This window comes from Schistocerca cancellata, chromosome 1 (genome assembly GCF_023864275.1).
Source record: "Schistocerca cancellata isolate TAMUIC-IGC-003103 chromosome 1, iqSchCanc2.1, whole genome shotgun sequence".
NCBI classification, from domain to species: domain Eukaryota; kingdom Metazoa; phylum Arthropoda; class Insecta; order Orthoptera; family Acrididae; genus Schistocerca; species Schistocerca cancellata.
Genome location: NC_064626.1, coordinates 1,137,238,656 through 1,137,262,647, shown reverse-complemented (window position 1 = coordinate 1,137,262,647; position 23,992 = coordinate 1,137,238,656). Strand labels below are relative to the sequence as shown.

The following is a 23,992-nucleotide window of genomic DNA, read 5'->3' as shown; positions in this document are numbered from 1 at the left end:
AAGGGGCAGCAGGGGAAGCGGCGGGATGAAGAGTGGAGGGGCATCAGTGGGTATACGAAGAGGCAGGAGACACGTGGGGCGGGAGATGAAGAGGGAAGACAGGGCAGGAGGGGGTGCAGAGACACTGAAAGGGGGCACAAGAGAGGGAGGGGAGTAGGAGGGGGGAGGAGGCCTCTACCGAGCTCACAGCGCCCCTTAAATGCACGTGAACAGGCAACTTTTCCCTTTTCCCACCAGAGGGGCACACCAAAGCTGCGACTGCCACAGCGGCGCCACCGCCAGAAACAGAAGGCGACTGCTTTACACTACGCATAGCGGCGCGCTCTTCAAAACAGCAAATTTTACTACGGCTCAAATACATTCTTCATGAAGCCGATGGGAGGGCGCGAATCCGTCGTCTCCCAGGAGAACAGCTACTTCACACCTTTACTGCGGGACAGAGACAGACTGGCGGCGGCTCCATTATGATCTGGGGAACATTCACATGGGCATCCATTGGTCCAGCAGAGCTTTGCAAGGCACCATGACGGCCAAGCAGTATCGTACACTGAATGCAGACCGCGTACACCCCTTCAAGATGATCTTGTTTCCCGAAGGCAATGGCATTTTTCAACAAGATAATGCGCCATGCCACAAGTCCAGGAGTGTGATGGATCGGTTCGAGAAAGACACTGATGAACTCCAAGTGATGTGCTGGCCTTCAACTCGCCATAGGAATCCGTCTTGTATGTGACTGAACGTCGTGTCCGAGCCCATCGTCCATCTCCCCGGAATTTACGGGAATTAGGTGATTTGTACGTGCAAATGTGGTGCCAACTCCCTCCAGAGACCTGCCAAGGCTACAATGTAGCGACTAATCGCTGCTCTTATCCATGCCAAAGGTGGACATACAGCTAATAGGTAGGTGGTCGTCATCTTCTGGCTATTCAGTGTATACAGCCAATTGGTTGAATGATGTTCATTCGTAATAGGCCTTGTCCAGGTTTCAGTACTACTAGAGATATCTCCTTCAGAATGAATGAAATCTTCAATAGTGTTTTAAACATTTTTTTCTTTATTATTAATATTTGAGGTACTGACATGGGAAATGTAGTAAGTCAAAACAAATCATTTTTCAGATTTGTTATCGAAAAGGAAGTGAGACATGTCGCCAGTGGCACAGAAGAAGCAGAATGTCGAAGTTGTCAGCCGTTGCATTCTTACGAACGATGCGAGATGGCACTTGTTACACAAAGTGAGCTGGCTTGGGTTTGGAAGTAAGCCAAGAAGCCACAGGGATACCAGCGTTTACTCTGTAACCAACCGTTCATTACTGTGTTATTGATTCGATAGTAACGTTACTAGGAGTTGTTAGAACGACAAAATGACTCCCAAACTTGTTCCATTCACGTATCTCTGATTGTGTGGTGTGCGAAATGCGCGGGCCAAAATAAAAATTGGATGGTTTTGACGGGTTTAACCTACTCAGTGGACAACAGTATGGTTGAAAATGTCAATTTGTGATTTCTAGTATCGGAGTATTCGTAGATGCCTTGTCTCCCAGATAGCGGAATAATAGAGAAGAGAAGAGAAAGAAGATTTCACAACCAATGACTCCTCACACAATAGCTGATATGATTAGAGGAGCGCAGCATGTACAGCCATTCAATGTTGTAAAGATGTCGGAGGAACATTTCTATGATTTCGCCTCGGCATGCGGTATATTATTGCATGCGGGACTAGTTAAGGTCAGTTCGGCTTCTTGGAATAGAATTGTGAGGGATAAGCTGTCCATTGTACGAATAAAAGATTCATACAATGAAATGTAACCGTGGGGGGAGGGGGGGGGGAGCACGAAATTTTGAACAAGGGTAAATTCAGCTAGAATTAAAAAAAAAAAAAACTTCTTGGCGATTTTGGACTACATGGAGGTCAAATATCGCGCATTTCACCACAATATTTGTACACCATAATTATATTTCTTATAAAAATGTGCAGCTTGCTGTAAATATATAACCATTTGGTAAATACAACTTCATTTTTCATAATGTCAAACCAGTATTTTGCTTCTCCTCTCAAATTTGCCTTCATGAGTTACTCCCTTCCCCATGTCAACGACTCGAGAAGAAAATCTAAATAAGATGAAGGAATAATAAACATAAATGTGAGATATACACAATGAATTAGAAACATTTTAAGGCGAAAATAAAATGGAAGTTTTTGTACATACGAGACATGACTTTCTTCGCTTTCAGTTAAAAACAGTTGCCATAAAATGTAAAAAACAGACACACGCAAAATTACATTGAAAAACATATTTAATAACCTTGGTGGGGAACACTGATGTTAAGAAGAAACACGTCTGTGGCACTAAAGCTGAAGGACCTGCCCTGGCGTGGGTAGTCTAATGTTGAATCGGAATGGCTGGTCGTCAAGGAGGGCACAACGCAGGTTGTACGTAGATGGAGGAAAGCGATAATCGCTCAGCCGTATGAAACACGTAACTGAAGCGGTAATACAACAGTGTGACATACATTTTCTGGTCTTAAATAGAAAAAAATTGTACGTAGTCTAAAGGCAAGGACATTATAAAAGAGAATCATCATCATCAGTTATCTGCTATATTAGCAGGTCCTTTGCCTCTCCATTTTCTGCGATCCTTTGCTTTCTTCTTAAGGCTGCTGTATGTTGTACCGTCCATCATGTCATCCAGTATCTGTAATCTCTTCCTTCCTCGCTTCCTTTTCTCTTCTACATAACCTTCTAAAACTGTTTTTATCAGTCCGTCATTCTTTCTTAATATATGCCCAATCCAATTTCTTTTTCTTTTCTTTATTACATCTAGTAACTGTCTTCTCTCTCCCACTCTTCTCAGTACCTCCTCATTTTTTACTCTGTCCATTCAACTTATTCTTTCCATCTTCCGCCATGTCCAGATCTCAAAAGCCTCCAGCCTTTCTCTGTCTTTTTTCCTCATAGTCCATGTTTCAGCGCCATATAGAAAAGCACTCCATGCAAGACATTTTATGAGTCTCTTTCTGAGTTCTCTGTCCAGGCCGCTGCAGAAGATTCTCCTTTTCTTATAAAACGCCTCTTTTGCCATTGCTATCCTTGTTTTAATTTCTGTGGTGCACTTCCAGTCGGTGTCTATCCTGCTTGCAAGATACTTAAAATTTTTCACCTGTTCTAGTGTTTCTCCATTCAGCATAATTTTTATTTCCTTATTTCCTCCTAGTGCCAATACTTTTGTTTTATTTGTGTTAATTTTCATTCCATATTTTTTTCCGTTAGTTGCAATGGTGTCCACCAAATCCTGTGGCTAGAAGAACCACGTCATCAGCAAAGCTCAAACACCCTACTCTTCTTCCTCCAATTTCTACTCCTTTGTCATCTAATGAGCATTGGTCAATCATATTTTCCAAGTAGAGGTTGAAAAGAGTAGGTGATAAACAGCATCCTTGTCTTACTCCTTTTCCGTCTGATCCAGTTTGTACTTTCTCCTCTCACTTTAACTGAAACTTTTTGATTAAGATATAATGAATTTATAAGTCTTCTGGTTTTCCAGTCCACTCCCTTTCCCTCATTATAGTAGCCAGCTTGTCCCAAACCAAAAGAGAATACAAAACGAATAAAATAATTTTCCTTTAAAATGACTACGACAATATGTAGCACAAACGAATAAAATGATTAATTGCAAAAATATGTGCTGAGGCAAAATAAGAAACTTTAACAAGGTATTGTTAAGTGCAAAGAAGAAAAATATTCTTGTGTTTACATGTATAACCAGAATACCGCACCGTCTGCATTCTAGCGGTAAGGAAATACAGGGACCGCTAAGTAAAGTTTTTTTTGTAAACCTTTATTTGTGAAGAAAGCAATGTTGCGTCCCCATTTCTAAACCAACAGATGCTGAATCATGTGCGATAATAAAGTGCGTTGGTCCCGCTCTGAACCTCCTGCAAGCAGTTATTTGCCTTGGCGTTCAAAATGGCTCTGAGCACTATGGGACTTAACTTCTGAGGTCATCAGTCCTCTAGAACTTAGGACTACTTAAACCTCACTAATCTAAGGACATCACACACACCCATTCCCGAGGCAAGATTTGAACTCTCGACCGTAGCAGTCGCGCGGTTCCAGACTATAGCGCCTAGAACCTCTCGGCCACCCCGGCCGGCACATTGACGTTCATTGATAGAGTTGTTGGTTGTCCAGATAATGGATAACGTGTCAGATTCTGTTCTGAATTGGGGAGGGATCTGGTGATCTTGCTGGCGAAGGTAGAGCTTGACAAGCACGAAGAAAAAACGAGAAACTCTTGCTGTGTGCTGGCGGGCATTATCTTGCTGAAACGTAAACCCAGGATGGCTTTCCACGAATGGCAACTGAACGGGGCATAAAATGTTGTCGACATACCGCGGTGCTTTAAGAGTGCCGCAAATGACAACCAACGGGGCCCTGCTATGAAGTGAAGTGGCTCCCCAGACTTTCACTCTTGGCTGACAGTCAGTTCGAAGCGAGACTGATCAATGAAGAATTTGTTTTGAGTCATCAGTCCTCTGACTGGTTTCATGCGATCGACACGAATTCCTCTACTGTGCCAATCTCTTAGTCTCAATTATGTACTCCATATCCTCAATTATTTGCTGAATGGATTCCAATCTCTTTCTTCTTCTAAAGGTTTTACACTCTCAGCTATCTCCAGTAGCATGGAAGTTATTCCCTGATGTCTTAACAGATGTCCTGCCACCCTGTCTACATCTGTATCTACATCTACATCCATACTCCGCAAGCCACCTGAGGGTGTGTGGTGGAGGGTACAATGAGTACCTCTATCTGCTCTCCCTTCTATTGCAGTCTCGTAATTGTTCATGGAAAGGAGCATTGTCGGTATTCCTTTGTGTGGGCTCTAATCTTTCTGATTTTATCCTCATGGTCTCTTTGAGAGATATACGTAGGAGGGAGCAATATACTGCTTGACTCCTCGGTGAAGGTATGTTCTCAAAACTTCAACAAAAGCCCGTACCGAGCTACTGAGCGTCTCTCCTGCAGAGTCTTCCACTGGAGTTTATCTATCATCTCCGTAACGCTTTCGCGATTGCTAAATAATCCTGTAACGAAGCGCGCTGCTCTCCGTTGGATCTTCTCTATCTCTTCTATCAACACTATCTGGTACGGATCCCACACTGCTGAGCAGTAGTCAAGCAGTGGGCGAACAAGCGTACTGTAACCTACTTCCTTTGTTTTCGGATTGCATTTCCTTAGGATTCTTCCAATGAATCTCATTCTGGCATCTGCTTTACCGACGATCATTATATGATCATTCCATTTTAAATCACTCCTAATGCGTACTCTCAGATAATTTATGGAATTAACTGCTTCCATTTGTTGACCTGCTATATTGTAGCTAAATGATAAAGGATCTTTCTTTCTATGTATTCGTAGCACATTACACTTGTGTACATTGAGATTCAATTGCCATTCCCTGCACCATGCGCCAATTCGCTGCAGATCCTCCTGCATTTCAGTACAATTTTCCATTGTTACAACCTCTCGATATACCACAGCATCATCCGCAAAAAGCCTCAGTGAACTTCCGATGTCATCCACAAGGTCATTTATGTATATTGTGAACAGCAATGGTCCTACGACACTCCCCTGCGGCACACCTGAAATCACTCTTACTTCGGAAGTCTTCTCTCCACTGAGAAAGACATGCTGCGTTCTGTTATCTAGGAACTCTTCAATCCAATCACACAATTGGTCTGATAGTCCATATGCTCTTACTTTGTTCATTAAACGACTGTGGGGAACTGTATCGAACGCCTTGCGGAAGTCAAGAAACACGGCATCTACCTGGGAACCCGTGTCTACGGCCCTCTGAGTCTCTTGGACGAATAGCGCGAGCTGGGTTTCACACGATCGTCTTTTTCGAAACACATGCTGATTCCTACAGAGTAGATTTCTAGTCTCCATAAAAGTCATTATACTCGAACATAATACGTGTTCCAAAAATCTACAACTGATCGACGTTAGAGATATAGGTCTATAGTTCTGCACATCTATTCCACGTCCCTTCTTCAAAACGGGGATGACCTGTGCCCTTTTCCAATCCTTTGGAACGCTGCGCTCTTCTAGAGACTTACGGTACACCGCTGCAAGAAGAGGGGCAAGTTCCTTCGCGTACTATGTGTAAAATCGAACTGGTATCCCATCAGGTCCATCGGCCTTTCCTCGTTTGAGCGATTTTAATTTATTTTTCTATCCCTCTGTCATCTCTTCTTTTTCGTAGTGTTTTCCATCTATTCCTCTCCTCACCGATTCTGTGCAGATCCTCATCATTGCATACATTATCAGTCAACCTAATTTTCAACAGTCTTCTCTAGCACCACATATCAAACGCTTCGAGTCCTTTCTGTTCTGATTTTCCAACAGCCGATGTTTCACTACCATACAATGCCGTCCTCCCAACGTAAATTTTCAGAATTTTTTTCCTGAAATTTTGACATTTGTTTGATATTAGCAGTCTTTTCTTGCCCAGGATGGCACTTTTTGTCAGTTCTAATCTGTTTCTTATATTCTCTTTGCTCTGTCCGTCATGGGTTAGTTTGCTCCAAGGTAGCAGAATTCCTTAACTTCATCTACTTCGTGATCATCGACCCTGATGTTAAGTTTCTCACTGCTCTCATTTCTGCTACTTCTCATTACTTTCGTCTTTCTTCGATATGCTCTCAATCCAAATTCTGGACTCATTTAGACTGTTCATTCCATTCAGCAGATCGTGTAATTCTTCTTCACTTTCATTGAGGACAGCATTGACATCAGCGAATCTTATCGTTGATGTCCTTTCTCCTTGAACTTAAATCCCACTCTTGAACGTTTCTTCTATTGTGGCTAAGTACCCTCTGTCAACCATTTTACAGTGTTGTCCAGGTAATACATACAAATGCAGATGTAGATACATGGTTGAGATACGATCTGTTTATTGCAGGCGTGCAAAGGTCGAACCAGGGACCCTGGCGCCATTGTCCGAAACTGCATCGGTGACTCAACAGATGCTGCTGCAGTTATCCCAGCCAGCTTCCAGGTGCCATCGTTCGCTGACTTCCTCATCGCCTACTCCACATTCGAAGGTGTGGTACAATGTCAACTACTAGAACATCTGTTCTTTTTTTTTAATTTTTATTAAGAGTAATCAGTTTACCAAACATACATCTATTCTATGCAGCTCAATTCTGCCCATCTATAAATGCTACGCGAATGATAGAACTTAAAAAAAAAAATTGCGTCTGTACTGCTGAGAATTTGAACAGGTAAAAACACATTCATGAACTCCCACAACAACTTTGTTCAGCAGCATTTGTACATCGAATCATTGCAAATCTTTGGGAGTGGCAAATCAGGAGGGTAACATACGAGGGCTATCCACAAAGTACATTACGTTTTCATTTGTGTCCGTTAGGGGCGGGGCTAGCGCGGCCATCTTGGTGTCATGGCATTCCGCCGCTCAGTCGGCATCCTGCCGTGCTAGTGAGAGGTTAGTGCTGTACTCTGTTGAGTTACTGTGACAGTTTGAAATGTCAGTGTTAATTGAAAATGCCACGAAGTGTGAAGTGCGTGTTGTAATAAGGTTTCTGACTGCAAAAAACTGTACACCGATAGAAATCTATCGGCAGCTTTGTGAAGTGTATGGGGACAACATAATCACTGAAGGTGGAGTGCGTCAGTGGGTCATAAAATTTAAAAATGGCTGAACTAACGTTCACGACGAAGAGCGAAGTGGAAGACCCAGCATAGTGACTGCCGAACTTGTCGAAAAAGTCGATGCCGCGGTCCGTGAAAACCGTAATTTCACAATAACGGAACTCTCTATGAGTTTCCTCAAATTTCACGAAGTTTGTTGCACGAAATCATTACCGAAAAGCTAGATTACCACAAGTTTTGTGCAAGATGGATACCAAAAATCTTGACAGAGATTCACAAAAGTCAGCGAATGGCTGCAGCATTAACGTTTTTGGACGCTTACGAGAAAGATGGCGACTCATTCCTCGATCGCATCGTTACTGGTGACGAAACATGGGTTAAGCATGTGAACTGCGAGACAAAATTGCAGTCAATGCAGTGGGGGCACACAAATTCCCCCCAAAAACCCAAGAAATGCATGCAGACAATGTCGGCAAGGAAGGTGATGGCGACTGTCTTTTGGGGCAGAAAAGGTGTGATTTTTGTGGATTTCCTGGAAAGAGGCACTACAATAAACTCTCAAAGGTATTGCCAAAATCTGCACAACCTCAGAAGAGCAATACAAAACAAGCGCAGGGGAAAGTTGGGCTCAAAGATCTTGCTGATTCACGACAACGCCTGGGCCCACACGGCAAATGCCACTGGTGAAGTTCTCGAATCTTTTAAGTGGGAGTTGTTTCCTCATCCGCCGTACAGTCCCGACCTGGCACTGAGCGACTTCCACTTATTCCCAGCAATGAAGAAGTGGTTGGCTATGCAGCGTTTTGATGACGCCGCACAGCTTCAAGAAGAGGTAACCACGTGGTTGAAGGCGCAGGCGGCCGAATTTTACGACGAAGGAATTTCCAAGCTCGTCCATCAATACTATAAGTGCCTTAATTTAAATGGCAATTATGTAGAAAAGTAGTATTTAAGTGTGGCTTTCATCTGTATATAATAAAAAAAATTTCCAATATTTTATTTATTTTTAATTCCAAAACCTAGTGTACTTTGTGGATAGCCCTCGTATAATGCGTATTTAAGCAGCTGTACGCCCTTCTCGGTTGCCAGAATGTAGTGAAGTTGGGTGTGCTCTTTCTCCGCGTATTCACTGCTGTGGTTCAAGGTGGTTACTATTCAGAGGTATTTTCTCCCGCAAACGTCACTTAGAAATATAGGCGACGTAATTGTTTGTTAAAAGGTTCTACCTGGGCTCGCGCGGAATTTATCTAATGGGAGGAGGCATCTACCTGTTGCAGAAAATTCTTTCCGTCATAGTTTACTGTACCTGTGAATCCGTATATCGACTGTCTGGGCTCTTTGCTCCAATGATGTTCCACAGCTTATGTTTCTAAACCGAGTTATTATTAATGAAATTTTTACTTATAAAAGTTTCATTATTCATGGTCGTGTTTGTTAGTATCTTTGTAAAATTGAAAGGATGTGACTTCATAACTTGAAATTACTTTTATCTCGTTAAAATCATTCGAGGCACATTTTAGTTTACGCAAGATCACTGCTTCAGAGGTTCATTAATACTTTTGTGATGCTTTTACTAACAAAAGTTTAAAATTCAACAGAGCAGTTTTCCTTCGTCACACAATTTAAAAAAAAAAAAATGTTGTGACTCGACTTCATTGTGTTCTTCTCATTAAATCACACACAGTACATGACAAAAGTTTCTGCCGCAGTCAACGATAACATGTTCGATGCTGTGAATGGGTCGGCAGATGGACGTATATACGGTTACAATGAAACGTTTTCCTTTTTAAAACATGTACACTAATTAAGGGACAGAGACTCAGGCGAGTTCTGGCGCATCTACATTTGTGGGCTCGCTGGTCGGCTGGTAGATTTTCAGCGATCGTCGCTCTCAGGCCAGTTACGAACGAAGTACGGTATACGACGCTGCTCTCCACTGTCCCCACCTGGCGCCATGAAACAGAAAACACGAAACAGAAAACGATTACGTACTTCAGTTAATTGTTTCGGAGTTAAAACATTACAAACCTCACAGAGAAAGAAAGAAACTTACCTAATTGTCGCACTGTTTGTAACGCCGGAAATGCATATCCTCCTATTTCCATCTATTGTACTATTTTTTTTCCTTGCTTTACTACCTCAAGATATGACATTTCTGTCTCTTTGTATATTGTAATTGTTTTACTATTTGTATATTTATGCATTTATGTCGATGTATAATTGGTTTGTTTCGTAAATATTATTTGTATTTTTACGCTGGGTCTTGCCTAGGGAAAACTGCTATCGAACGATTACGTCGATAGGTCGTGTGAAGAATCAAAGTGTGTAGGATCTTTGGTAGTGTTAACTCTGCCGCATGGAGCGCGGGCTGAGAGAAGGAGTGTGGCGGGAGTAGCGAGTGGAGCAGGTGTGTTGTGTGACGCTCCCGCGAGTTGCCGCGCTTTCGGGGTTTGGCAGCATGTAATTGCGCTCGACTTGCGATGATAGTTTCTGACATGGTGTCGCGGACGGGAAACATTAACTAGCGCACGTCAAGAGCCCGTTTCGTCTGGTGACCGTGTCGAGAAGAAGGCGCGCCAACATCCAGCTTCTGCAACAGCGACGGCCGACAATGAGTGACTGTCGCCACCTCCTCGATCGACGGCTTCAAACCTTCAATCCACCAACAAGGAAGACTGGAAGCAAGTAAAGTTTTAGAACTGTATGGCAGACCTCAGCTTTTAATCTTGTTCCATTTGCCTCGCAAAATTACAGCAACTTAGCATGAACCTTTGTTGCTCATTGTCCCAATTGCATTACCAAGCAGGGTCCCTTCCTTTTCCGGAATGAACCCGAGTGTCGTTGAAATTCAGACGCCAGCATTAAAGTAACATCATTTCACTGCTTTAATCTCAAAGGTATTCATAGCTGGCTTCAATATTCAGATTACACAAGCACAAATTAAGAGTGCGAGTTTTGTTATCGTATTTTAGCTTACCTGTGACTGCAGCTCAGCTTGGTACGTACTAAATTTTACTATTGTTAATTGTTCAGAATCATTTAATTCAAGTTCAAAGTTAAATCTCTTATTTCTAAATTGCGTAGATTCAAGTAGTTTTTGAAATGATTGTTGAGGTAGTCCAAGACTAACCGTATTTTACTGAATTTCGATGTGCTTCAGAAAGAAAGCTCACTATTAACTTCAGTCACTAAATTAACTTTCGATTTTTCGGTTTTATTAATTCTTTTGCTAAATTAAGTCAGGGTGTAGCGAAATTTATTACTTCTGACAAACTTTCAGTTTTCACACTACACGTGTCAACCTTCAGTTGCCACGCTTCTAGTGCTAATTATATGTGTAATAACCTTTCTTTTTCAGTTACTGTAGTAATTGTCCTTAGGACTGGCGACCGTGATTTCCCCCAAATCTCAAATACCTAATTACCGCTAGCTAATTGTTAACGTAACGGCTGCACATTTACTTTCTTTATTAACTTTACCCCTTTTCAAAATTAATTTCCACCAGTTTCATTAGCACATTTCCTTTCATTTAGATGTAACCCTTTCCTCCCTCTTTACCGACAGGTTAACTTCGGTGACGATTGCTTTTCCAAAACTCCCATTAGGTACACGCGGTTTCATTTTTCACTGTCATTAAGGTCGGAAAGTGAGGGGGAGGTTACATGTTGAACATGGAGCTCCGTAGCAGACCGAATGTATGAATTCTCCGCCGTTACTGGTTAAAAGTAAAAAAAAAAAAAAAATTCTGTTCATTTATGCAGAAATTTGGTTCGGAACATATACACAGCGACATTGCCCAAGCGGAGCACAAAATAAGTAAATAAATAAATGGACAAGTAATTTGTGGTCAGGTTTTTGAAGGTCTATTTGTTGGCTGGTTCAATGCTGAAATTTGTTAAACTTACGTCAGAGAAGCACTCGACCCAAAGGACAGGAAAGAAGGCTCAAAAATATTATAGTTCAAGAATGCATTTGCAGATGATCAAAAAATTGAAGAGACTAACAAAAATTAGGAACCTATTAGGGAGGTGGTTCTTGATCAAACTGAAGGACTTAAAGAAAACGTAGAAAATCTTCCACATAACTGCTATGCAAAAGAAGATAGTGTATTAGTTGAAGAAAGAGCAAATGAAGAAGAATCCAATGAAAGTAGTAGTAATATTGTCTTTTCTGACATCTGTCAGTGACCTTTGAATGTCTTGGAAATCTAACAGTTGAGTCATTAAAATAATGACAAAAAACTTAAAAAGAAATATCAGCCACAGCGTGAGAATTTTTATAGGACTTGGATGGCACATTCAACTAAAAATCACAGTTTGTACTATTATTGTTGCAGTCTCTTTACCACAGGCACGAGTTTGAACAACGCATATACTCGTAAATTTGTTAAAAGTTTTCAAGCCCCACTAGAAATCTGCCAACCCTCTGCCTCGTACCTGCGTCCATTGTGTCCCGCCCTAGCTGCATCCGGACCGTCCCAATCACCTTGCTCTACCTGTTCCCTGGGCGCGGCCGAACTCCGCCCGCACAGTCCCGTCTGCCTATTAGTGTCGCTCTAGTTTTCGTAGACTTCACATCGTGCCATTGGATCTTCCCATCTCAATAGTTGTGATATGGAAGTTTCAACGACAATTCGTGGTAAGCCTAGTTGCCGCTATGAAGGTTATTCTTACACGGAAGCATTGCCGCGGAAAGCTTAAATCCAAGAATTCTACAGTGCTCTTTTCGCACCAGCATCAATATGGAGCTCTGGATGACGCAAGGTTGGAAGTACAGAGGACTCTGAACCAGGCAAAAAAGAGGACACGAGAGGAAAATACGTTTATTTCTAAAATCTATTCAGAGGAGTTAGGTAGCTTGCATAATCGAGGGTACGATATTGTGACAAAAATGCCAGAGCAGCGAACAACGAAGAGGGCGGGCAAAGTCACAGGGAAGTGAGAGGGATCCAGAGACAAGAGAAGAGACTGAACTTAAAGCAGAGCTATTAACAATGGACGATGACAGCAGTGTCCTGTTAAGCGACGATAAATCAGGAGACAGGATAATAGTTTCTTGTGGAAGAGCAGGGAGAGAGGCTCTAAGAAGTAAACGAGACTTTTTTTATGGATGGCACGTTCAAGTGCTGTAGCAAACAGTTTTCACAGATATACAGGGTGTTACAAAAAGGTATGGCCAAACTTTCAGGAAACATTCCTCACACACAAATAAAGAAAAGATGTTATGTGGACATGTGTCCGGAAACGCTTAATTTCCATGTTAGAGCTCATTTTAGTTTCGACAGTATGTACTGTACTTCCTCGATTCACCGCCAGTTGGCCCAATTGAAGGAAGGTAATGTTGACTTCGGTGCTTGTGTTGACATGCGACTCATTGCTCTACAGCACTAGCATCAAGCACATCAGTACGTAGCATCAACAGGTTAGTGTTCATCACGATCGTGGTTTTGCAGTCAGTGTAATGTTTACAAATGCGGAGTTGGCAGACGCCCATTTGATGTATGGATTAGCACGGGGCAATTGCCGTGGCGCTTTACGTTTGTATCGAGACAGATTTCCAGAACGAAGGTGTCCCGACAGGAAGACGTTCGAAGCAATTGATCGGCGTCTTAGGGAGCACGGAACATTCCAACCTATGAATCGCGACTGGGGAAGACCTAGAACGAGGAGGACACCTGCAATGGAAGAGGCAATTCTTCCTGCAGTTGACGATAACCCTAATGTCAGCGTCAGAGAAGTTGCTGCTGTACAAGGTAACGTCGACCACGTCACTGTATGGAGAGTGCTACGGGAGAACCAGTTGTTTCCGTAGCATGTACAGCGTGTGCAGGCACTATCAGCAGCTGATTGGCCTCCACGGGTACACTTCTGCGAATGGTTCATCCAACAATGTGTCAATCCTCATTTCAGTGCAAATGTTTTCTCTACGGATGAGGTTTCATTCCAACGTGATCAAATTGTAAATTTTCACAATCAGCTTGTGTGGGCTGACGAGAATCCTCACGCGATTTTGCAATCACGTCATCAACACAGAGTTTCTGTGAACGTTTGGGCTGGCATTGTTGGTGATGTCTTGATTGGGCCACATGTTCTTTCACCTACACTCAATGGAGCACGTTATCATGATTTCATACGGGATACTCTACATGTGCTGCTAGAACATGTGCCTTTACAAGTACGTCACATGTGGTTCTTGCACGATGGAGCTCCTGCACATTTCAGTCGAAGTGTTCGTACGCTTCTCAACAACAGATTCGGTGACCGATGGATTGGTAGAGGCGGACCAATTCCATGGCCTCCACGCTCTCCTGACCTCAAACCTCTTGACTTTCATTTATGGGGGCATTTGAAAGCTCTTGTCTACGTAACCCCGGTACCAAATGTAGAGACTCTTCGTGCTCATATTGTGGACGGCTGTGATACAATACGCCATTCTCCAGGGTTGCACAGCGCATCAGGGATTCCATGCAACGGAGGGTGGATGCATGTATCCTCGCTAACGAAGGACATTTTGAACATTTCCTGTAACAAAGTGTTTGAAGTCACGCTGGTACGTTCTGTTGCTGTGTGTTTCCATTCCATGATTAATGTGATTGGAAGATGCAGATTTTGGAAGTAATAAAAATGAGACTAATATCGAACCAGTTGCATTTGCATTATTAGCAAATAAAAGGAGAGAGACATACATCCGACTTTTCAGAAATGTGCTGGAAAATATTCCAGAATGGAACCCTGCAGGTGTGACTATAGATTTTGAGTCAGCAGCGATTTCTGCAATAATACATACGTTACCAACTTCCTCAGTGCATGGACGCTATTTCCAAACGAGAAAGTCTTTCTGGAGGAAAGTACAGGATCTTGGACTCACTCGAGAATATGAAGAAAATGAGGAAGTGAGACAACAAATTCGCACGTGTGCTGCGCTGGCGTTTCTACGGCCTGAAGATGTATGTGATGGCAGGCTGGAGATACATTCACAGGCACCGGATGTTCCTAGGCTGTCTGATTTTTTCGACTATTTTGTAGAGAGGTGGTTGGAAAATGAAGAAAACCCTATCAGCCTTTGGAGCTGCTACAAACGGCTCCATCGAACAACTGACCACCCCTGCGTGTTCATATTGCGATTGCAGTGGGCACGCAAACATGGGGGCTCGACCGTCGATCAATGTAAACGTGTCGGCTCTTCTGGTGAACCACATTTTTGCTACTCTAGGTCGATGGCCGCCCCCACAGACGCCGTCATCGAGGTGAACGGCGCTCGACACGTGCAGAGCGCCACGCACGCAGGCTGGTGGGATCAGTACAGGGTGATTCAAAAAGAATACCACAACTTTAAAAATGTGTATTTAATGAAAGAAACATAATATAACCTTCTGTTATACATCATTACAGAGAGTATTTAAAAAGGTTTTTTTTTTCACTCAAAAACAAGTTCAGAGATGTTCAATATGGCCCCCTCCAGACACTCGAGCAATATCAATCCGATACTCCAACTCGTTCCACACTCTCTGTGGCATATCAGGCGTAACAGTTTGGATAGCTGCTGTTATTTCTCGTTTCAAATAATCAATGGTGGCTGGGAGAGGTAGCCGAAACACCATATCCTTAACATACCCCCATAAGAAAAAATCGCAGGGGGTAAGATCAGGGCTTCTTGGAGGCCAGTGATGAAGTGCTCTGTCACGGGCTGCCTGGCGGCCGATCCATCGCCTCGGGTAGTTGACGTTCAGGTAGTTACGGACAGATAAGTGCCAATGTGGTGGCGCTCCATCCTGCTGAAATATGAATTGTTGTGCTTCTTGTTCGAGCTGAGGGAACAGCCAATTCTCTAACATCTGCAGATACTGTAGTCCAGTTACAGTAGCACCTTCGAAGAAAAAGGGACCAAAAACTTTATTGGCTGATATGGCACAGAAAACGTTCACCTTAGGCGAGTCACGTTCATACTGAGTTGTTTCCCGCGGATTCTCAGTGCCCCATATACAGACATTGTGACGGTTGACTTTCCCGTTAGTGTGGAAAGTTGCTTCATCACTAAACACAATCTTTGAAACGCTGACGCCTAGTCAACAGCGCCTCAAGCGAACAAATGTACAACTAAATGAAACTTTATAGCTCCCTTAATTCGCCGACAGATATTGCTTAGCTCTGCCTTTTGTCGTTGCAGAGTTTTAAATTCCTAAAGTTGTGGTATTCTTTTTGAATCACCCTGTATTATGCTACGGGAGACATTCTCCTGCGCTTGCATAGGACCTGTGGTAGTAACCGAGAACCCGCTGATAGCTGCGAACCACCCGCATCCCTTTATATCTTCCCCAACGGCGGTGTCATCTTTCATTAATATAATTGTCCTCAGTGGTTTGAGGAGCTTAAGACTGAACTCATGTTGAAATTTCTCCGATCAAATTCGCCTGATGTAAATCCTATGGAATCCATTTGGGTCAGTATCGGGTGCCATCGCCGCGTACGCAGATAACAGGCTCGTAATTTATTCGAATTACATGACCTGCGCGTCGACATCTAATGCCACATACCTCCATAATCCTATCAACAAACTGTCTGATCTCTGATACGCAGCATCAATGGTGTATTTCATTACAAAGACGGACAAACAAGCTGTTAAGCGGGTGGTCATAATACTTTAGCTCATCAGTGTAAAATATAGCCTGGCATTGGCAAAAAAGTCGGTTCTGGAGGAGAGAAGTATGTTTGCATCCAATATAGCTTTAAGTGTCAGGAATTCTTTTCTAAAGGTACTTGTCTGAAGCTTGCCCTTGTATGGAAGTGAAACGTAGACGATAGACAGCTCAGACAATAAGAGAAGAGCTTTTGAAATGTGATGCTATAAAAGAAAGACGAAGATTAAATGGGTAGGTCGTGTAACCAATGAGAAGGTACTGCATAGAATTGGTGAGAAAAGAAATTTGTGGCGTAACTTGACTAAAGGAAGAAATCGGTTGATAGGCGCATTGAGAACCATCAAGGAGTCATCAATTTAATACTGAAACGAAGTGGGGGCGAGCTAAAATCTGTAAAGGGAGACCAAGAGACGATTACAGTGAGCAGGTTCAAAAGGATGTAAGTTGTAATAGTTAATTGGAGATGAAGGGGCTTGCACGGAATAGAGCAGCTTGGAGAACTGTACAAACCAGTCTTTAGACTGAGGACCATAACAACAACGTTTAATTTGTTTCTAATGTTCAATTGTGATTTCACGTTTTAATGGAGTCCAATAATGGTAATAGCCGAAACTAGTTATTAAGGAATCTAAAATTTCTATCCTGATGAAATGTTTTGATAAAAAGTACAACAAGCGATCGCGGGCTCTTACTAATACTTTACGTAATTGACTGATGGAAGCAATAAGTTAGATGGTTATGGTGAGAAATAAGTCGATGCTGAAGGTAGTGGGAGAGCAAGACAACTACTGAGTGTTATTATAAGAATGAAAAGAGCCTTAGGAGGGTATGTGGAAGGTGAGGTGAAGGGTGAAGAGATTTCTAATCCTGTACGGTGTGGAGGACGGCGGAACGTACATAAGCATGAAGAAGAACCGCCTGAGAGGCGGATAAGAAATACCTGTTAATGTAGTAGTTAATGTCTGATGATACTGATGATGACTTTTCTCATAAAATGTAGAGTTAGTGTTACGTTAGAAAAGCGAGTATATGTTATTATTTCTCTAATCTCAAAAGCAACATCCAGCTATGCACAACAATGAAAGATGCTTTCTTATATTATGAGATGGGTAGTAGAGATACTATTATTATTGGTATTCGGTTATACCTATTTCTTTACACAATTGTATGATATACTGCAATATAGTTATATAACTTCATTTTATTATCAGTTGTTAGTCTAGAAGCGGTACGTGCATTAACAGAAACATGACCGGGACTGATCATTTCAGTGGAGGTGTATTCGCATATTACATCACTCCAAACGGAATAAGACAATGAAGCAATAAAAGAGGGAAGTAATTGAAACTTTGGTTGACCAGGTTATTTTTTGTAACTCTTTATAGTTACCAATAAACAACTTAAAAAAAAGTTACGATTCGTAGAATGGGTTTGATTTCATTGGTCCATCATTTCACAGGCCTCTTAGCGATGGACACTTTCATTGCTCCATCATATGACAGGCTTTATAGTGAGGAACACATTCATTGGACTGTCAGACGATGGCCATTGCTGCGAGGGAACGCTTTTGTTGATCTGTGATATTATGCGCTTCATAGTGATGCCTGTTGTGTGCATAGTTCCGCGTAGTCAGGGCGTACACAACTTTCCCACTAGAGCGCGCCCCGCTAAGCACAACAGCGCAGGCGCAGCACTCGTCCTTCTCTGCACTACAAGATGGTGCTGCCATAGAGACGGACCAAATTCTGCTTTCGCTGATCCACGTATTAATATGTAACGCAGCCAATGAGATTGCTGCTATCATAGAAACTTTTCACCTCGCGTATCACACTTGTGCAGTGATACATGAACACACGAGGTATTATAACGAGTGTACAGACCTCCGATTTGTCAGTCTGCATTTGTCTGCATCAGTCTGTACAAGTTCTACATTTGTCTGTACCAGTCTATAGTCAAGTTTCAGTCTGCGCCCAATAAGATTACCATATTCCTGTATATCGCCAGAAGATAAATGTATAGACACTTTTGTCAAGTATCAGAGATATATGTGAGAATAAGATTAACGTACCAATACCAAAGGGACTTCAGATTGTCAATTGTAAATAGCATCCAGAACCAAGTTAAGTAATTTTTATGCTTTTTATTATTTTAATAAATGTGGGTGAAAATTAATCAAGTTCTGTTTAAAGTTGGTCACCATCAATCTGCTACTCTAAGTGTGCAAGAGGCATTTCTATCGTCTGACGTAACGGCAGAAGACAAACACGCCACGATAAGACCATGTGACATATTGCTGATACTCGCCTACTTCGTAAGAGCGACAAGTCAAATACTCTGATGGTGTGAGTACTGAACGTCTTACAGTACGCTCACCACAATGCCACACTGTGATGAATCCACAGTTAAATATGTCTTGTAATGGGGGCACTCTTTTCTTGGTACGTAGTGAGGACACAGTTTTATTGGTATGCCAAAATACAGAACTCGCAGCAAGAGCACACTGACATCAGTCCATTAATGACACATCTCATAGTGTGAGTGTGTGTATGAGTTCTTAAGGGACCAAACTACAGAGGTCATCGGTCCCTAGACTTACACATTACTTAAACTATCTTAAACTAACCAATGCTAAGAACTACACACACGCCCATGCCCGAGGGAGGGCTCCAACCCCCAGGGGGAGTGGCTGTTTCTCATAGTGAGAGCACACTTTCGTTTGTCGTATGACCGCCCTCACAACAAAATAATACTTTCATTCTTATGTGATACTATGAACCTCGTAGTGATCAGTCCTTGTACTGAGTGCGTTTGGTGATTGATTTGATTTGCACAGGGAGACAAAAACAGCAGTGGTCAAGCCCATTGTTGCCCACCTGTGATACCAGCAACGCTAACCAGTAGCATAAATATGTAGTAGGAGACCCTTTAGTAGTTCTTTATTGGACACTATTTCTTCAAGACTTAATGACACGAATATCCTGTGTCTTTCGACGTCTAACGCTTCTCATTGCAAGCTCAGGTGTCTCGCGATTACATCCCCCTCATCACAATGTTTACACTTAGGGGCTTTTTTCTCCATAGTAATACTATGTTGGTGTCTCTCAAAGTTCTCGTGGCCAGTCATTAATTATACCTTGTTCAAGTCCGGGATTACAGAACTTCTCGTGAAACTTGCCTTTGGCTTCATTAACTTGCCAAGTTTTTGCTTTTGGATCAACAATATTCTACATGTTGCCTCCTGATCCAGCTACGTAGTTTTGAATTTATCGTTGCGTTAGTATGGTTAGGGTAGGTTCTGGTCCAATAAATGTATCGTCACACCTGTCTTGGCCAGCTTATCAGCTTGTCTGTTGCCAGTTGTATCTCAGTGACCAGGGATCCACAGCAGTTTTATTCTCGTGTTTTCACCTGGTGACTAGTTTCATACACCTGTGTCCATTTTCAAACCATCCGTGCTATCCGACCGCTGTGGCCGAGCGGTTCTAGGCACTTCAGTCCGGAACCGCGCTGCTGCTACGGCCACAGGTCCGAATCCTGCCTCGGGCATGGATGTGTGTGATGTCCTTATGTTAGTTAGATTTAAGTGGTTCTAAGTCTAAGGGACTGATGACCTCAGATGTTAAGTCCCATAGTGCTTAGAGCCATTTGAACCATTTGAACCATCCGTGCTGTAAGTGTGACAAATACAGGCGATAGTCCACGAACAGAAACTGCCCCTGCAGTATTCGAAGTGGTATATGGCCGACTTAACAGCAGCAAAATACAGTACGTACTTTGCTGTTGACACAAATACACAATATAAATAACAAGAAAGTATTATAAATATGTTTTTATCTTCATAAGAAAGTATTCCAGGTATTTTCTCCGATATTCCAAAATAAAAGATCTCTTTCTCTGAAACATTCAACTAGCGACGACTGCGATTATACACTCTCACTAAGTATCGCCAAAATACCCGAGAAGTACCGTGTTAACTAATGCAGTCAAAATCAAGTCGTATCTAAATAGACGTTTCTCCAAATTTTACTTCCCAACACAATATCTGACCGTGCATTTATCCCAGTTTAGCATAGAATAACCATATTAAATAAGATTTAATGACATTGACCAAAGAAAAAAAAAATTGCTTCTAACATCAATAGACAAAAGAATACCAAAGTTGAGTGACGAACCCAAAATTTTACACGACTCTCATTCAAAGTAATCACAACCCATGTGGTTTGACAGCTACCCACCATTGAATTACCCACTATAGAATGTTAGCATCAGTAGCAAGCGACCTTCAGTCATTGGTCGACGTTTAAGAAATTAATGGCGGGCGCCCTTGTCGAAGTAGCAAAACGTTACAATACTTCTGGTAAATGTTACAGCACACGAATTTAGACACATACCCCCCAAAAGTTATAAAAAATATCCATGCAGCGGCTGCGGATTTAAAATGTAAAAAAAAAAAAAAATGGAAATAATTAAAAGGGAAATGGCTACTGCTAATGAAAGTCAACAATGTCTACATAGAACACTCCACTACGTGGAGAACACTTTTATTCTAAAGAAGACAAACGTTATGCGAATGTCAGCCAAAAGCAAAAGAAATTACAAATTAAAATTGTTTGCAATAATTTTGAGTCTTTGAGAGGAGAGCGCTGCTTTTAAATCTTATCTTGTGTGTTGTGACGATGGTCGCGATATCGACGGCAGCTGGCTGGTCCTGGTGAGACGCTGAGATCTGCTCCCACGGTCGTGTGATTGCTGCTGATGATTTTTCCTCGTAATCGGGCGGGCGGTGGTATTCATTAAGCTGCAAATCTGATTACAGTGGCGTTTTGCAGGCCACAGGCTGGTCGATGTAATTGTTGTTACAGATGTCCGTATGTGCACAGTTTTAATGTTTGTGGCGCACACAATTTAAGTTTATTTAAGCCACACACAGTTTATAAAACTTGCCGACCGCGAATTCTGTAGAAAATCAATTCGTATTACGAGTGCCGCGATCGCGAAAAGCCGTCCTGGGCTGGAATGTACTCACACACAATAGACAGTTCGCCTAAGTTCAGAACGACTGTTACTGATTTACCAGAAGTATTGTAATGTTTTGCTACTTGGACAAGGGCGCCCGCCATAAATACGTAAGTTCACAGTACTTGAGTGTACGAAAACACAGTCAAAATACAAGCGCAGTTCAATTCATAGACACAGAGCTACAATACCGTCCATTCTCGGTTGCATTGTCATAGTTACTTCCTCTCACGGCACAGTCTCAGTATTTACTTCGCCCAGTTTCTACTCTCACTATTATCATATCACGTCCTGGCATAAAACAGTCATTAAAAACGTACATCGCTTGCCACTAAACTCAATCTTCATCAGCTCGTAAAAGTCTCGACTCCCACAGTGAAACATGTGTCAGCCTCTCTAGCTACCCAGCAACACACCCCCGCTTTGTTCGATCGACTATCGATATTGCTCTCTCTCAATACTCTCGCCCGCAGTTTATACAACATCAAAGTAAATTACATATATCTTTACACAACTATTTTCTACCAAACTTATTACAGTAAACGATAAACAAAAAAATTAAAGCTTTCCACAATCAATAAACTCTAAACATATTTATCTACTTACAAAAAAGAAATAATTTCCAGTTACATATTACATCTAGAAAACAACTTTTATCTCTATATTACAGGACAAACGAAAAATGCGCTACAACATCAAAGAGATATGAACAGACGGAAAAAAGGAAAAAAAAACATGGTAAATACATATCTATCGCAAATAACGATGTCTTCACAAACTGCTCACTACTATGCCGCAAATAAGAAGTACGTCAATCACAGATAAAATTAAACACAGAGACAAGGATCTTATTCGCAACTCATGGAGTTCGCTCATTCGTCTTTGTCCTAGCACAGGAAAGGTGAATTAATTACAACAGCAGAAAAAATATGAGATCGTTACAACTTTCATTGATCCCTCATATGGCAGGCTTTGTATCGAAGGCATGCTTACATTGATCGGTGGTTTTATGGGCCTTGCGCTGAGTACACACTTTGAGGCACCTTATCTACCGTGTGAGGGCTCTAGTGTGAGCATGCTTTCATTGGTATGTTGCATAACAGGTCCAATAGTGAAGGCATACTTTCGTTTGTCTGTGATGTTATGCGCCTTGTGATTTCTGTGATCCATCACAGCATGCCTCGTAGTGAGGGCAACCCTACATTGGCCTGGGTTATGATGGGCTTTATATCGAGGACATGCTTTCATTTGTCCATCAGACGATGGGCTATATGGGGTGGGTGCGCACTTTCTGCAAAACTTCACGCGCGCACTTTGCTCCATACTTCTCGGAAGTACCCAAAACCGCAACCACGTTTCACTTAGCATTGCAGTACGGCATTTTTCGGTCGACACAATTATCTGAGTTCGGCAAAATCGTAGTGTCAGCCTTGTTCACCCTTCGCTACTTGTTCGTGGTATGAAGGACGTTCACAGGTCCAGTGACTGCACAAAAAAAGAAAGTCTAGCGATCTGTCGTCAGAAGCCTTTGAAACGAATAGGAACGACAGAAGAGAGGGATGAGAATTCTCAGTTCCCATAACTGACGGGTACTGCACATGTGCTATGAAACGGTGTTACAGTTCCTTGCAGCAAAAATGTAAATACTTAGTAGACAATGAAAGAACAAAAACTTACAACAGTCTACAGACTGGAGTCATTGTTCTGCACATAAAGAAGCGCTTTGTGATGAACTTGCATGCATAGAGCATTTGAAGAAGTTGGAGGTATGAACAGTAAAATTTCTGAAGTCGCACTCATTACTCCACCGTCAGCTGCAATTTTTTTTAATGGAACTGAATGAAAATTATGGAGACTCCATATTTTACTGAAAAGTATGTTCCAAGAGGCACACTTGGAGCGATTTTCCGATTTAGAAGCCCCTATTGATAATTTTATTAAGGAAAAAGGATTGCAGGAAAGAAAATTACAACATCCGAACTGGATTGGAGACTTCAGATTTTAAGTGGACTTGACTGCACACTGCCCACAGTAAACTATTGCAAGGTGACTTCTCTCTAATTTGATGGGGATGCATTTAAAAGAAAACCGTCTCGCAGAAGGGACACATTCTGACAAAGACAGCCCTCTCCCCTAAGACCGTTGGCATTAAGGAACGCAAGGTTCGAAGAATTTATTGTGACCTTGAAAGAATTTTAAGGATAGTTTCCTAAACGTTTTGAGGACACTGGTCTTTTATCTGGTTTCAAGCTGTTTTCTGGACCGTTTGCTGTTCCAGTTGAAAGCGCCCCTGTGGGTGTTCAGATGCAACTGTTTGATCTGCAAGGTAATTCCGGTTTTGAAGACAAATATCCTTAATTTTAACAACGTTTAGAGCCTCTACATTGTTTTCTTGAGGCAGAGTTTCCACGTCTCCATAATGGGGCTGCAAATGTGCTACAATATTTGGATCAAAACATGTGTATGAAAAACGTATTTTCGATTATGACACCAAATAAATCACCATTACATGGCAACCTGAGTGTGAAAATCTGTGATATTGTCTGAGTCTGTCCGTAAGCCGACAGTTCGTATCAGAAAAAAAAATATCTGATGTGTTCAGAGCACCAAAAATAATTAAATTACACTGAAAATTTAATTGTTGTAGCTATGTCGTTG

The 23,992-nt window shown here is 42.0% G+C and overlaps 1 protein-coding gene across 1 annotated transcript in view; it reads left to right on the top strand.

Moving 5' to 3' along the window:
- The window catches only part of LOC126163151 (caspase-1-like), a 133,312-nt gene that overhangs the window by 107,168 nt on the left and 2,152 nt on the right, over positions 1 to 23,992 (top strand). The window contains exon 5 of the mRNA XM_049920085.1: positions 6,968 to 7,109. Within this exon, the coding sequence (XP_049776042.1) occupies positions 6,968 to 7,109 (142 nt within the window). The remainder of the gene's footprint in view (positions 1 to 6,967; positions 7,110 to 23,992) is intronic.